The sequence below is a fragment of the Myxocyprinus asiaticus genome, chromosome 50 (genome assembly GCF_019703515.2).
Source record: "Myxocyprinus asiaticus isolate MX2 ecotype Aquarium Trade chromosome 50, UBuf_Myxa_2, whole genome shotgun sequence".
Lineage (NCBI taxonomy): Eukaryota > Metazoa > Chordata > Actinopteri > Cypriniformes > Catostomidae > Myxocyprinus > Myxocyprinus asiaticus.
Window position 1 is genome coordinate 20,787,383 of NC_059393.1, and position 15,927 is coordinate 20,803,309.

The 15,927-nt window shown below is 36.3% G+C and overlaps 2 protein-coding genes across 3 annotated transcripts in view; one reads left to right on the forward strand and one right to left on the reverse strand.

Annotated features, from left to right (window-relative positions):
- LOC127438766 (tyrosine-protein phosphatase non-receptor type 4-like) overlaps positions 1–2,927 on the forward strand; it is a 42,505-nt gene extending 39,578 nt beyond the window's left edge. For both annotated transcript variants that reach the window (XM_051694608.1, XM_051694607.1), the window contains exon 27: positions 77–2,927. In XM_051694608.1, the coding sequence (XP_051550568.1) occupies positions 77–175 (99 nt within the window). In that variant the 3' untranslated portion in view covers positions 176–2,927. The remainder of the gene's footprint in view (positions 1–76) is intronic.
- A 270-nt stretch (positions 2,928–3,197) lies between these two features.
- On the reverse strand, positions 3,198–7,917 carry LOC127438781 (keratin, type I cytoskeletal 13-like). Its single transcript, XM_051694631.1, has 8 exons — positions 7,446–7,917; positions 6,574–6,656; positions 6,209–6,365; positions 5,510–5,674; positions 5,282–5,407; positions 4,371–4,591; positions 4,114–4,160; positions 3,198–3,445 (listed from the first exon to the last, which is right to left on the reverse strand). Exons 1-8 carry the CDS (start codon positions 7,857–7,859, stop codon positions 3,339–3,341), a joined length of 1,320 nt encoding a protein of 439 aa, XP_051550591.1. The 5' UTR covers positions 7,860–7,917; the 3' UTR covers positions 3,198–3,338.
- Between the last annotated feature and the right edge of the window lie 8,010 nt (positions 7,918–15,927).

Below are 15,927 nucleotides of genomic sequence, written 5' to 3' on the forward strand. Positions count from 1 at the left end.
TAAGCTTAAACAATATTTTATTAATTATAGTGCAACTGAATCACTTGATGTCCAACATTTTTGTGTGTGTTTCCAGAGCCAGTACCGTTTTGTCTGTGAAGCGATTCTGAAAGTTTACAAGGAGGAGATCGTAAAACCATTTGAGACTGAAACTCCCAGTGAAAACGAAGAATGAATGGTGCCCTTCAGCATAGCTGAGGTTCTTCTGTGATTTACAACTACTGCCAGTGAGAACTGCGCTCGGCTCGCTATCTCCCCCTGCTGGACGAGGCCGCCTGCAAGCTAGAATCCAGTCGAAAAAGCACTATTGCACTTTACAACGACAAATAATGACTTAAGGGGATTTTTCATTTTTTTAAATGTTTCAGGTAACTGATTAATAGGTACTGTTAATAAAAAGAAACTTGCTTTTGCTTTCGTGCCAAAAGCTGAAATGAGCCACAGTCCGTGTCAGAATGAACTTTCGCAACTAACGACAACTTTTTAAGTTTTCCTAGCTATTTTTTATTTTTTTTTAAACAGTAAACTTAAAAGCAACGGGTGCTTACCCCTTTCTCTTTCTTTTGTCCTGACTGTGTCTGTTATCGTGTTAACTGTTACGTTTAAAATTTGAAGTTGAAGTGTGTAACTTCTGCGCAACTAGTGGCACCAAACGGAATTGCAGAAGTAATGACATTCTCAAACACTCCCATTGGTCAAACAGATAGTCTCGCCCCAAACTCACACTGTTGGTTGAGTCAACCAATACTCAAACGAACAGAGGAATGTTTTGAAAGCGCCACAGTGTTTATTAGTTAAAATCAACTACAAATGGCTTAATTGTTGTCTCTGCATATTAAGCTGGGGTAAGAGAAAGTATTTTAACATTACACACTTCAGCTTTAAGTTTGAATTAACTTTTGTTTTCTCTGAGGTATTTCAATGAAAGCAGTCAGCCGCTGAATGAACACTTCAGCTTTTACAATAGTTTTAGCCCCTGCGCTTTGAAGATAGTCTCATCTTTCGTTACTTTATACATTTTCAATGGGAATATTACAGTTCTCTCTAAATTTACTGAAGTTAACAGGCACCAGCTTTGAGTCAGCTACGTCGAAAATGAGTCATGCTGACAATGTTTCTCGCTGCCAAATTTCACTGCTGTTTGCCTCAAACCGATTGGTGGGCTGCTTTGACTAATTGACTATTTATTGCGAGGGCATGAGTAGTATGCAAAATAACTGTCGTCTTTATCGTTAAATATGCCACAGGCAGCTGTTTAGCTCTATGATCCATGTCTGCAGGGTCTTGGAAGAAGATTTTTATTTGAAATTTAAATCCGTGAATTTCATTTTTGCTTCATTGACTGAGACTGGAAACGCTTTTAATCGAGAGGTATTTTGGACGTAAAGTAAGACGTAAACATGTTTGAAAACTGCAACAATCATTTTTGCAAATTAGCATTTTTATCTTGCTTTCCTATTAAAATATCTAAACCACCTTAAAACAATAGAAATTAATTTGAGGATTAAAATTGCATAAGATAATAAGACTTGTTTTCCTAACCCAATGGCAAAATAGTTTTTTCTCGTTAACTTTTGTTGGATTTATGCTTAAAACAAGAAAAGAAAAAAAAAAAAAGCTATTTGCCAGCAATTCAACATGTATTCTCTGAAAACAAGTCTTTAATATTTTATGTAATTTTACTTCTAAAGTAAATGTATCATGTTTAGAAGCTTGTTTGTTTTTACTGGAAAACGTGGAAAATTCTGATTTCAAATTTTTATTTTATTTTATTTTATTTTTTTGCAGTGAAAATCATCATACGGTCTCAGATGTTCATTTTCTCCATGTTTGTGATCAAATTTTCCTGACTTTTATTGCAAGCAATGGATTATCTTAAGATTGCAATTGTATGATTATCACACAATACAAATATTTCATGTTCTTCACCGAGTAGAAATGTCTCCACTATCCCTAAAGAGTACAAATTGAAATTCTGCTTATCATTGATCATGCATATCCTGGACTTTCTCTTACCTTACTGGTTACATATTAGCAACTGCCTGCAAATATACTCTATCATGTGTAAGTGATGGCCTGGAACTCAAAGTTTTATTCAATGCAAGTGCAGGTGCAATTTGCCAACTTTTTACTAACCCTTGTGGATCTGCACTTTTAGCCAGTAACGATCAATGGGCCTTATTCATGAAAAGTGCAAAAAAAATTTCATTGTAAATTGTTCGTAAAACGTTCTTATGGAATTTGTCAATGCAGCAATTTACGTAAGAACGGTTTTACGAACAATTTGCACAAATTTGTTCTTGTGTTTCATGAATGAGGCCTAATTAATTTCACTTTAAAAACATTTTTTACGGTGCGTGATCGTGAAACGTAACGTTATAATTGTCCACATTTTTGAGGGAACAAATGTTTTGGAATTATGGCACTGACAGAGCATTTACCTTTTAATCCGACGCTCTAGATCATCTCAATTGTTTATGAACATTTTACGAACATGACTTCTATGGCACTTCTGGTCGTTAAAGAGCTAAAGTATGTAGTACAATGTTTCGCGGTGCCGTTGCGTAAACTATTTGGCGTCAAGGACCAATCCTGCCCACCGTTTTGAATGTGAGCCAATTTTGCTTCAGCGTACGTCGTTATAGCGCAGCAGCTAGATATTTACTACCAATGTCTCATTGGAAGTGGTGGTATTTTTGTATTTAAAGAAAAAATAAACGAAAAAAGGACAGCACTTTGCAACTGAATGCGGTAATCCGCTGTGCTACTGTAGAATTTATACTGTAATAGTGAGATTTAATTATATTTATGTTGAACAACATTTTGTCGAATACAGACACCTGTGGGGGGACTCTTAACTACATAGTGTCATATGTGAAATATTTGTAAATATGATGTTATATATTAAAAGTGTTCTGAAAAGATAACAGTGGTTGTTTTTGTTAGTATGTTTTTGAATTGTTTAGTAATACCTTTGTATATATTATAGTTGTGTTTGCGTGTTGGTACAGTATGTCTGTGAGTGGGAGCGTATGTCTTTTGTACGGACTGTTTTGTTTTCCACTCATTTTTTGGCACTTGTGAGATACATCGAATCAAATATAATAGTTCAAAATATTTTATTTTTTTTCTCAGTGTTGTTTGTGAAAAATATTTGGATCTCCTCAATGAAATAAGAAAGAAAGAAAGAACACACATTCAATTTCGCAGCTTGTACTTTTATGTTAGATTGTACGATTTACATGAGGTGTTAAACAGGAATAATTTAGATCAGATTTAGCCATATTTAGACCAAAAATATATGCCGCCATTTTGGGTTGTCTTTTGTTGCTGTTTTTTTACTTCTTCACAACCTCGACATCAACATCCTCAGTGCGAGAGACAACCTTTCCGTCAATCACCTCTTCGACTACTGTGCGCACACGCTTGGTCACCACTGGTTCATCTGTTGAGGAAAGATGAAGAAAATAAGTTAAAAGCAGCACAGATGCATTATCATCCCATAATCACTTTCCAAAGAGAATAGTAGCATTTTATTGTATCAAAAGTATTTTAATTTCATATTTAAGTAGTTGATTTAAGTGAACAAACATTTAAATCGTTTTTAAAATGAAGTTTAAATCAGTGGTCCTCAACTGGTTTTGTTTCAGGATCCAGATTTTACATTGGACATTAAGTGGCCACCCAACACAAAATAAACAAAAATGTCATAAACAAGTCATTGTGATTTAGATGTCAAAGTTTTATTATTTTTTATATAGTTTTTTAATACCATTTAATTTTATTATTATTTAATATTTAATATATATATATATATATATATATATATATATATATATATATCATTAATGATAAATGATTAATGTAAATAGAGCAATTAAATTCTAAACTGTGTAAAATAATTTTTATAAATTTGATATATTGTATTTAAATATATATTTTTATTTAAATATTAAGTGTAAAATATTTTGTTATCAACATATATATGACATTTAATATATTAATAAATTACATATATATATATATATACATATATATATATATATATATACATATATATATATATATATATATATATATATATATATATATAAATATTAGAAAAACACTTACGTTTGGGGGGTGGAGTTACAATCTCTACAATCTTGACTGTCTGTCTCCTGGGAAAAAAGACATTTTTTTATGAAATTGCTGACATCACAAACTCGCAATATTTAGAAAGACAATTTGTTTTGTGTTTACATACTATCGTAAACAAAAGTGGTTATACCTTATTGCCCGGTAGAGGGCGCTCTTTGCATCTACTCTAAGCTAACAAACTATTGTTATCGTTTGTAAACACTTATTGTACAGTACAGTATATGTCTTACTGAATGTCCTCTCCATCCAGAAGTCTTCTGTACTCTGCGATCTCCAGCTCTAGTCTGGTCTTGATGTCCAGGAGCAGACTGTATTCGTTGCCCTGTCTTTCGATGTCCATGCGCATTCGAGAAAGCTCCGCCTCCAGACTGTGAATGACTTGCTGCAATTGGTTGAGCTGAAGTCTGTACCGTGACTCAGTCTCTGACAGTGTGCTCTCCAGAGCCGCTTTCTGTCCAATCAGAGCAGAGAATGAGAGTGAGAAGTTAGGGCTACACATATTAGCGCAAATATTGCTCCCTCTAGTGGGAAGTGTTTTTACAGTCAATATTTATCAGCGCTAGAACAAATTTGAGTGTAAAACAACAGTTAAGGGCCGGCGATGCATATTAGCTAAAATAAAGATCCTAGTGGTAGCTGAGAGTATCCAAATGTTTTAATAGTTGAATTAAAACTAGTACAAATTTTAAAGTGAAAGAAATGGGGCTATGTTATTAACGCAAATTGTGCTCCCTCTAGTGAAAGCTAGTAGTTTTATAGTCCATTTTTAACAGCGCTAGAACAAATTTGCACAGAAAACAACAGTTAGGTGGCGAATCATGCATATTAGATCAAATAAAGCTCCTTCTAGTGGTAGCTGAGAGTATCAAATTTGTGTTAATAGTTTAATCAAAACTAGTACGAATTTTGAAGTGAAAGAAAAAGGAGGCTATGGTTATTAGCGCAAATAGTGCTCCCTCAAGTGGGACATTTTTTACTCAATATTGATTATAGCTAGTACAAATTTAAGCAGAAAAAAAAAACGTGATGGCGCTACATTTAAAAGCGCAAGTAGTGCTCCATCTAGTGGTTGCTGATAGTACTGAAAATGTTTTAACAATTTAATTAAAGCTAATATTTTTAAAGAGAAAACTAAACATACCATGCTAAACTGAGACTGTACTTCGATCTCCAGGGATTGCAGTGATCTCCTGAGCTCGCTGATTTCACTGCGGGACACTGAGAGGTCTTCTTGTCTGGTGGAGACCTTCTTGTTTATTTCGTCAAACTGCAAGGAAAAAGATCAGAAGTCAACATCCATTTCTGGCTATCCCTGACCAGTTAATTAAGAACATGTGAGTGTGCCTTATGAATTTGTGTCTGCACTTACTTTGACCTTGTACCAGGCCTCCATTTCTCTGCGGTTCTTCTCTGTGATGCCCTCGTACTGCTGTCGGATCTCCTCCATGATACGGGCCAGGTCTTGCTGTGGTGCGGCGTCCACCTCAACGTTTACGGAGCTGGAGGACATTTGTGCACGAAGAGCTGCTATCTCCTACAAAGCAGCAATATAGCCATTTCAATATAGAGCTGTATTACTTGTGCTGTTTGTAATATTAAGTATAAACTGTAAAACTGTTGAAAAAAAGTTGGGGTGGGAAGTTTTGAAGGGCTTTTTTAAACAGCCAATAGCCTTTAACTTATGTCAAAGCCATGAACCATAGTTTGCTGCTTGTTACTACTGATCAGCTGCAGTGGTAATGGGGGGAGGGGCATTCTCATTCTAGAGAGTATTTGATTGGATAAAACTTTGGATACGCCCCTGAATGCAAGATGATGTCATCAGTATTTTTGGTCTGTTTTTTCCCAGAGGAGAAATGTTATATCTGCTAATGGTAAAACAAATTATCAATAACTGGGAATACGTTAGCATATAGATGCCCTTAAAACATCACCAAATTCTTTTAGAAAAGGTTTGAAAAGATTATTGGTGTTGTGGATCACTAGTTAAAGATCTGACCTCATTCCACCAAGTTTGGCCCTACCTAGAGGGCCAAAAATCAAACTCTTTCAGGTTTTTTGACCTCACCTCTGCATGGTTCTTCTTGAGGTAGACAAGCTCCTCCTTCATACCCTCAATCTGCATCTCAAGGTCTGAGCGGGTCATGGTCAAATTATCCAGAACTTTCCTCAGGCCGGTGATGTCTGCTTCCACGGATTGACGCATGGTCAACTCGTTCTCATACCTGACACAGCCAAGAAAAACACAGGTGAGGAACCCAAACAAACACAAATGTCTACATGCCCAACAACCCAAATAATACACCTCGGAAAAAAAAACAAAAAACAGACATACTTAGACTAATGTATTCAGTCAAAATAAGAACTTAAAATAGATTCACTTCTTTTAAGCAGGCGAATTGGAAAGGAACGTTTTTTGTTTATTGTACAAACTTGACTCTGAAGTCCTCGGCTGCTAGTTTGGCGTTGTCGATCTGAAGGATAATTCTGGCATTGTCCTGGCTGGCGATGCAGATCTAAAGAAGACAAGCAGACAATGAAGAGTAAATATTTGACTTAAAAAGGTAAACCAAACAGATTTGAACAGTGTAAACCTCTGACATATGTCTAATAGACCTACAAATTGGTGTAACTGAATTACAAGTTCATTATTATTATTATTTATAGTATCAAATGGTTAGAGAGATGGTTAACCAAACACTTGATAAAAAAGTTTAAAGACTAATTATTCCACTGATATTTATGCCTATGAGGGTTCATACAGAAAATAAAACTTAAGTCCATTTCCATTTGATAAGAACACATAACTCTGTTAAAGTATAATCCTTCTGTTGGCTTTAATCTTAGTTTTAGTATAATTAGGACCCCATGCTGTCTGTATGATTGTACAAAAAACTAAAATCAGTTTCTATTTCATATATATAATGTTTATATATAGTGTATATGAATAAATATATAGTAATGTGTAACTAAGATCTCATATTTAAGTTTAGTTTCAGTATTATTAGATTCCTATACTGTGTATATGATCATAAAAACACCAAAATCTTTAATTGTCCACTTTATAAGAACACTTGAAATTTTTTCTATCTTTAGTAATATGTTGAACACTATTTCTTGATTGTTATAATAATGATTTACTATAATATGTAAATATAACCGTAACTGTCAGACTTTGGAGAGTGATAATCTGTGTATAAACTGTGTATATACTAATCCAAAACCTAGTTTCCATTTGATTCGTACACAACTTTATTTAGCCTAGATATTCTATAGATCTATAAGATTACTGTAAGATTACTCACCTTTTTGCGGAGCTCGCCAATGATGGCATAATAATGGCTGTAGTCTTTGCTGACAGGGGCTCTCTTGTCATACCACTCGCGGATCTGGCGCTCCAGTTGCGCATTGGCTTTCTCCAAGGAGCGCACCTTCTCCAGGTAACTGGCGAGACGGTCGTTGAGGTTCTGCATGGTGGACTTTTCGTTGAAAGTATGTCCGAAAACATTGTCGCCACCGCCGAGCGCACTGGCCAGATCGAAACCGCTCCTGGTGCCATGTGCGTAAGAGACGCGCACGCTGGATCCCCCTGCGCCTCCATAGACACTTGGCGCAGTGCCGACGGAGATGCGCTTGGTGTATCCACCGGTGAGCGAGTGAGACGAGAAGGCACGAGAGCTGAGGCTAGAGAAGTTCTTACGCGTCATTGTCTGAGTCATGATTTCTGTCCCTGTGGCTCTGGCGCTTTAAACTGGTTACAGCTGACAGCTCCTTAATGGTTTTAGAGAGCCTGGGATGTTTATATACAGTTCAACAAAGGGGTGTGGTGATTTCGGCTTATTTACGGTAATGATTATCAGGAAAGCATCAAACAGATGTGTGAAGGGCAGGCTGATTAGAATAAAAAATAAAAGGGCCAAGTACAGAGCCTTGGGGTACGCCTAACCTGATCGACAAGATTTATGCATGGACATCAATTCAAGTGGTAATTCCCTAAAATTCAAGATTTACTGTGTTAAGATAGACATAGACACTTATACAGTAGCTTTCATAAAAACAGTTACTACTGTATGTTAAGCTTAACAGAACAGTAGTTTCTGTAGGCTACATTTAAAGGAATATTCCGGGTTTAAAGCTAGTTAAATTCAATCTACAACATTTGTGGTATAAAGTTTATTACCACAAAAATGTATTTAGACTCATCCCTCCTTTTCTTTAAAACAAGCAAAAATCTGTTACAGTGAGGCACTTACAATGGAAGTGAATGGGGCCAATATTCAGAGGGTCTAGAGGCAGAAATGTGAATCTTATTATTTTATAAAAACACTTTCATTTTTCTGTGAAAACGTGTGTATTCTTTGAACTGTAGAGTTGTTTAAATCATAACTTTTACAGTCTTTTTAGGGTGTTATGTCGTCATGGCAAATAATTTGTAAAATTGGATATAACTTTACAAAGAAAAGGTTAGTAGGCAATTTTATCACACTGAAAGGATGTTAACACACATTGTTTAAGATCTGTGTCTGTACTTCTGAAACCATGAGTATTTTTGACTCCTGCCAGGTCTCCCAAGCAACCAAATTGGCCCAGTTGTTAGGGAGGGTAGAGTCACATGGGGTAACCTCCTCCTCGTGGTCGCTATAATGTGGTTCTCGCTCTCGGTGGGGCGCGTGGTGAGTTGTGCGTGGATGCCGCGGAGAATAGCATGAAGCCTCCACACGCGCTAGGTCTCCGCGGTAATGCGCTCAGCAAGCCACGTGATAAAATGCGCAGATTGACGGTCTCGGATGCGGATTCACCACGAGGACTTTTTGGGGAGAAAAAAAAAGAAACCGTGAGTATTTTAATGCTTACGGATTGGCCCCATTCACTTTCATTGTGCCTCACTGTAACCCAGATTTTTGCTTTTTTGAAAGAAAAATACATTTTTGTGGTAATCAACATTATGCCACAAATGCTGTCGATTGAGCTTAACTTGTATTGAACCTGGAATTTTCCTTTAAATATAAATATATGGGTAATGGACATGAAATTTCAAGCAGTTTCAGCAGTATTCACATGCTATAATAAATCTAAACCATTTTACATATCCAAATTAGCAATTCTTTTTAATTATTATAGCCTACATGCAGCTATTATAACCTCTTATATTAGAGAAACTAAATGTAATTTTTGTTACATTTAGTCCCCAGGACCATTTTAAATGAACCTAGTGTAGGCAAAAAGGTTGTGGAAAACTTTTTTTTTTTTTTAGTTACATAACATAAAATATACAGTTTCGATTCTGTAAATATAAACCAAAAATTTTGACATTGAATTAAAAAAGTTCATGGACATACTATATGTCAACAACCAACATCCTATACGGAAACATATTAGCAAAAGTGACTTTCATGTCAATTCAGACTGTCTTCATGTACATTAACAAAAACTAATGTCTGTTAATTGTTATTTATGAACGTTATAAAGTATTACCAAACCAACTGTACATCTGGTAGACAGTTTGACCTGTACGGTATGCAGAGAATGAGGAATTTAACCCATAACTTTGCTATCACTAACCTCCTTGTCACTTACTTCCACACCCTGATTAGATGTGAATCTGTATGAGAAATATCTAGCCTATCGATTTAACTGATTAGAATATATCGGATCATAACTCTAATCAAACTTAAGTCAATGTGATCACGCTATACTATTTAAAGATGCATTCGGGTCATAAAACTGTATTATACACATGTTCTCCTGATTGAATAAATGTTTTGAATGAAAAAATATTCAAAAGTAAGGCAAAAGGGGCCACTAAAGGTTTTTATTATAGATGTCAATGTGTATTTATTACTCTTTCCTCTGTCATTTAACTTCATCATCAGCAATGTTTTCTGAAGTATAGTAGTCTTTAACCACCCCAAAGCCATGTACTGTGTAATGTAAAGTGTGATAGATGTGCGAGGCACTGTACAAAGGTGAGGCACAATCATACGGTGTACAAGTGTGATTATGTTCCATACTGATTCACAACGCATGCACAGTCATGTCTGCGTGCATATAACATTATTTGCCTACAGACATTTTTGACTTTCCTCTTTGCATCATTTCCCGTAGCAATTGTTTTCTTTTTAGTATTTGCAGTAGCCTAAATCCCTCATTACTTAGTAGTGAGCTCTTAAGAAACCCGACGCACCCTTTGCGTTCACATGCACTATTGAGGGTGTGTCGCAGCCTCCGCGTTATCTTCCCACTCTTGCATGCATACCTTACTATATCCAGACCAATTCCATGTCTCCTGTAACCTTTAAGCTGAAAAAATTATCTCATGCACTTTGTTTGCTAGTGGTGATACAGGTTTTCATCCCACATTACACACTTTCACATGCACGCTCAACACTTCAACACATCATCAATCCACGCCGCTCCCTTTGCAATTGTTTTAAGAAATGAATTTTTAAAACACTCTTGTTTTTGTTGTTTTTAACCATTTGAATGATTTTGTTTCACTTAAAGCAGAGTAGTAATGCAGCATAATGGTTAATAAACAGCATAATTTACACTGCCAGTGACAATTTTGGGCACACCAGACTGAACTTAAGTGTCCTTCACATACATCCATTTGTGTAATGTATGTTTTGATCACTACAATTATTCTAAAATGTAGTAAATTGTAATAACGAAGAATATAGGCTAGGTGTGTACAACCTTTTTGACTGATGTATGCATACATATGAAGATTCCTTAATATTTGTTTTTGTCTTTAGTGTTGGTCCTCTGACAAACGAATGACCTTTGGATGAGTATTTCCGATGAGTAATGGATGGAGAAGTCCTTGCAGCATTCTGATGTATTGCTGAAACAGGGCTGTGGTTTCAGGTATGATGCTGGTAGTGGTGAAACATAATCTAAACACCAAATCCCAACGGGATTGCTTTTTTTCTCAAAGCATAAGCAATAAAAAGTGTTTACTATAAATATGAGATTAAAAAGCTCAACATTAGCCTACTGAAACTTTGTAAACACCAATAAAAACATAACTTTATAACTTACCGTAACTTTAAAACCTGTTCAATTCAAAACACTGTTCTACGTATGTTAAAGGATTTGGAAGTTATCTTGCTGCTTTATGCAACATGATCACACAGAGAGTTGGCATGCTGGTACCCTAAGACTGACTTGAGTAAGCTGACTGACTGCAATGCGGCATTTCCCACCATACATTTTTACATCAGTTTCAGTATGTTTACCTTCCCACAAGGCTCTATCAGTAGTGTGTTGGGTCAGCAGTATCAGAGAAACTGGGAAGTAATCGAGTTTGCATAATCAGTGACAAGCATGATTCAGAGATTGCACTTTCCCCCTAACATTTCATTTTTACTCCACTAATAGTTAGGTTTAGGTTTGGAGGGGTAGAGTCTATAAATATGCATTCCTCTGCGCTGTATAACATCCCTAATAGCACACGTACATCTCCCAGACGTCTTTTAGATGTGTGTGTTTTGATCTGGAAGACGTCTATTTTACATTGTTTGCTCATCTGCAATACGTCTATTAGACGTATCCGTTTAATCTCAGATGTCTATTAGATATTCAGCAGATGTATTTGAAATGTTTATGATTCAGAATATTCATAAATCTGATCTTTTTAAGATGTTTAGCAGATGTTTATTAGATTGTGATGCTTTCCAGATCAAAAGATCTATAACAGACATCTCGGGGACGTGTATGTGCAATCTGGTATGCTATACAGCTGAAAAGAACTAGCTTCACAACTAGCTTTTGGCGACCTCTTCTCGACATAAATGGAGCTCACACATGCCTATAAGCCCTTCAACATTTTCCGCTTTGGCCACTGGGGGCAGTGTTTTAAATTTCAGTCAGCATATACCAATTTTTGCTGAAGAAAATTCAGCCTACTCTTTTTGATATCACTGTAAGATCAGGCTGCTTAATTTATGGTCTGAATGATAAAATATGGTGCTACTTCTCAGATAAGATCCAAACTAAATGGCTAAATGTGACTTTGGGAAAGATTATTTAACAAATATATATATATATATTATTAGATATATACAGGGCTGGGGTGTAATGGAATACATGTAACGGGATTACGTATTTAAAATACAAAATATAAGTAACTGTATTTCACTACAGTTACAGTTTAAATCATTGGTAATTAGAATACAGTTACATTCAAAAAGTATTTTCATTACTGAAGAGATTACTTTGCATTTTATTGTCATTTGTTTCATTTAATATTTAGTCCTTTCAGATGGAAAACATTTATACATATAAATGATGCGATCCAAAGTGCATTTGAACAGCGGTGAAACACTTTCTTTCAGAGAAGTACGTTTGAAGTACGTTTGGAGCAGAAGAAATAGAAATAAACCTTGTGTAAATTGTCAGCTTTACGCTGAGCTAAAATGCTATTTCTAGCCATTTTACATGCACATGTTACCAGACACGATCATATTTTTATATCAAGAAAATTCATGTTGGATCATAATTTCCTTTTTCTAGTAAGACCTTTGATATTAGGGCAAAAACTGTATTCTTGATAATAATTTTTGTATTGTTTTCCTGTAAAAATATCTAAAAATGCTTAAAACAAGATCAGTTTGATTAATCTTGTTTTAGAAACAACACTGCATAAGATATTTAGCTTTTTCAGAGAATGTATTTTTAACATGTGTATTTTGTCTTACTGTACTGGCAGAGTTTTTATAGTCAAAACAAGTGGTGGTGATGTAGTGGACTAAAGCACTGAACTGGTAAGCAGAAGGCTGTTGGTTCAATACCCACAGCCACCATCATTGTGTCCTTGAGCAAGGTGCTTAACTCCAGGTTGCTCCAGCGGGATTGTCCCTGTAATCAGGGCACTGTAAGTCGCTTTGGATAAAAGTGTCTGCCAAATGCATAAATGTAAATGTAAGTGAAAAAATCTACCAGTGCTGAAGAAGTAATCCAAAGTATTTAGAATACGTTACTGACCTTGAGTAATCTAACGAAATACGTTAGAAATGACATTTTACAGCATGTATTCTGTAATCTGTTGTGGATTTGGTTCAAAAGTAACCCTCCCAACCCTGGATATGTAGTATGTTTTGTTTATGTAGCAAAGGTCAAATGCCAGAAAGAGCAGATTTCAAAGGTCATCATAATGATAAACTAAGCCAAAAACCAACGGTTCATTTCAGCACCCCGACCTGTTTGACGAGTCTTCAATGTCAAGCTTTGTGCCCATCCTTGTTTTGGTGTTTAATCATCAAAGACGCTCCTACATAATTACTTTCTGAGAATCACAGTCTCTTTTCTCACCCGGGGTGATTATCAACCTGTGTCGAATCAAATGAAAGATTCTTTTGTGAAGGGATGCAGAATCTTTGTAACTTAAACCCTTTACATACAGGACTTTTATTGGTTTAAATGTTCTGGGTTTCTCAAATAACACTTCTTTGTGGCTGAAGTTTTAACTCACACAAGGACCACTTAATATGATCAGTCACGTTTCAGATGCTGACATTGTACTCCAAATCCTCAAAGAGGTTGAAGAAGATGATATAAATCTTTACATTTCAGCCTATTTATGGATGAGGTCACCATTCTGTAAGACCAATCTTTTAGAAGTTTACTTCTAAATCTAAAGCGGATAACTTTAAATTCTGATTGAATGAGCTCCATTTATATAAACGAACACCTGTGATCACACAATTTATATTAATGCGGCAATTGCTACATTGCTTGGCAACTATAAATAAACCGTATTTATTGAACATTAGTGACTTTTATCATAGTGCTGTAGCCATCACTTTATAAAATCAATAAGCCACTAGAAACTGTGCGTTACCGTGATTTTAGAGTTCACTGTGCCTAAAAACACCCTTTTAGCTTGTTAAAATCACTGTAACACATGGTCTCACGTGGCTTATTGCTTGCTGAGTATATCATTCTCTTTGTGTGTGTGTGTGTGTGTGTGTGTGTGTGTGTGTGTGTGTGTTTGCATGTGTGCATGCAGATTGACCTTTTTTGGTTGATTTCTCAATTAGCCTTGAACTTTTCAACAACATGCGAATACAAACACTATCTCTGACTGCTACATTTCTATGCCCATAAATGTCTATTTCCAGTGTGCATGTATCACTTTGGTGATACAACTGATAACATCCTTTCAATTATTTACTTTCAATGACAATGCAAGTTTTTTGGCCTTATTTTGTTAAATCTGCCTTTTGATGTGGCCATTGTGATATTGTCTTTTTCACTTTTTTTTATGTCTTTGTAAGTGTGGTTAGTGTGGTCACATGCAATAACATTGACCAATAATGCAGCAGACGAATGGGATCATGTTTTATGTTTGCTGAACAATGTGGCGGTTTTCACCAGAAAACAAAGACATTCTTTTGATTGATGTTTTGTCAAAGATAGCCAAGTAACATAATGTGTCATTTAACGCCAATCACAGTTGACAGTTTTTGTCTGGTTTTTGCATTTGCATTTGTCTGGGGAAAATATCTTACCTAACAATTATTTCTCAACTGAAGGTCTTCTTTGATGATCTTTTGATGTGCTCTTATTCTGTACTTTGATTCACCCTTGTGTTGTGCCAAACCTGCTAAAAAATCTTTACAGAGCTCTTTCCACACAACGACAGGTCATGACCACATCTGTCAAGCTCAAAAAAGGACAAAAAAAACAAACAAAACAACAACAATGTGAAAGCACCATAAAAGTATTATTAAAGTAGTCCATACGACTTGTGCACCAAATTCCAAGTCTTCTGAACTCATGAGATAGAAGATGTTCTGTGTGGAATAGACCAAAATTTAAGACATTACAAGCCAATACACTGTTAGTCTGGACTTGGTTTAGGTTTTTTTCAAAATCCCAAAACCAAGACCAACATATCTGATTGCTTCTCCTAGAGCTTTTAACCTACATCCACCAAACCTGGTACAGAGCTTCAGACTGTACTGACTTGTGTTGCTATGTCTTTTTTAACTGATCAGACTCATGGTTTTCCCATAGGAGACAAACAAATAGCCACAAAATCCCATAGATTTACTGTACATTGAAGGAATGTTCGAATGCACCAACAGATTGTACCTGAATTCAAACTCCAACTGTAAAAATATTAAAATGTAAACAAACCCACACTTGGTTGGGTTTGCCCAATTCCCAATGTGCTCTAAGTCCTCGTGGTGGCGTAGTGACTTGCCTCAATCCGGGTGGCGGAGAACAAATCTCAGTTGCCTCCACGTCTGAGACCGTCAATCTGTGCATCTTATCACGTGGCTTGTTGAGCGCATTACCTCGGAGACCTAGTGCGTGTGGAGGCTTCATGCTATTCTTCGCGGCATCCACGCACAACTCACCACGTGCCCCACTGAGAGCGAGAACCACATTATAGTGACCACGAGGAGGTTACCACATGTGACTCTACCCTCCCTAGCAACCGGGCCAATTTGGTTACTTAGGAGACCCGGCTGGAGTCACTCAGCACACCCTGGAATGGAACTCACGACTCCAGGGGTGGTAGTCAGCATCTTTACTTGCTGAGCTACCCAGGCCCCCTGGTTTTGTGTATTTTTAAATCCCTAAACCAAGACCAAAACGTCTGATTGCAACTCCTCGTAGAGCTTTTCAGGTACATCCACCAAATGTGGCACAGACCTTCAGGCTGTTCTGACTCGCTTTGCTATGTTTTTTTCCTACCTGATCAGACTTATGGTTTTCCTGAAGAGGACAATCAAATGTCCACAAAATCCCACAGACTTACATTGACGGAATGTTTAA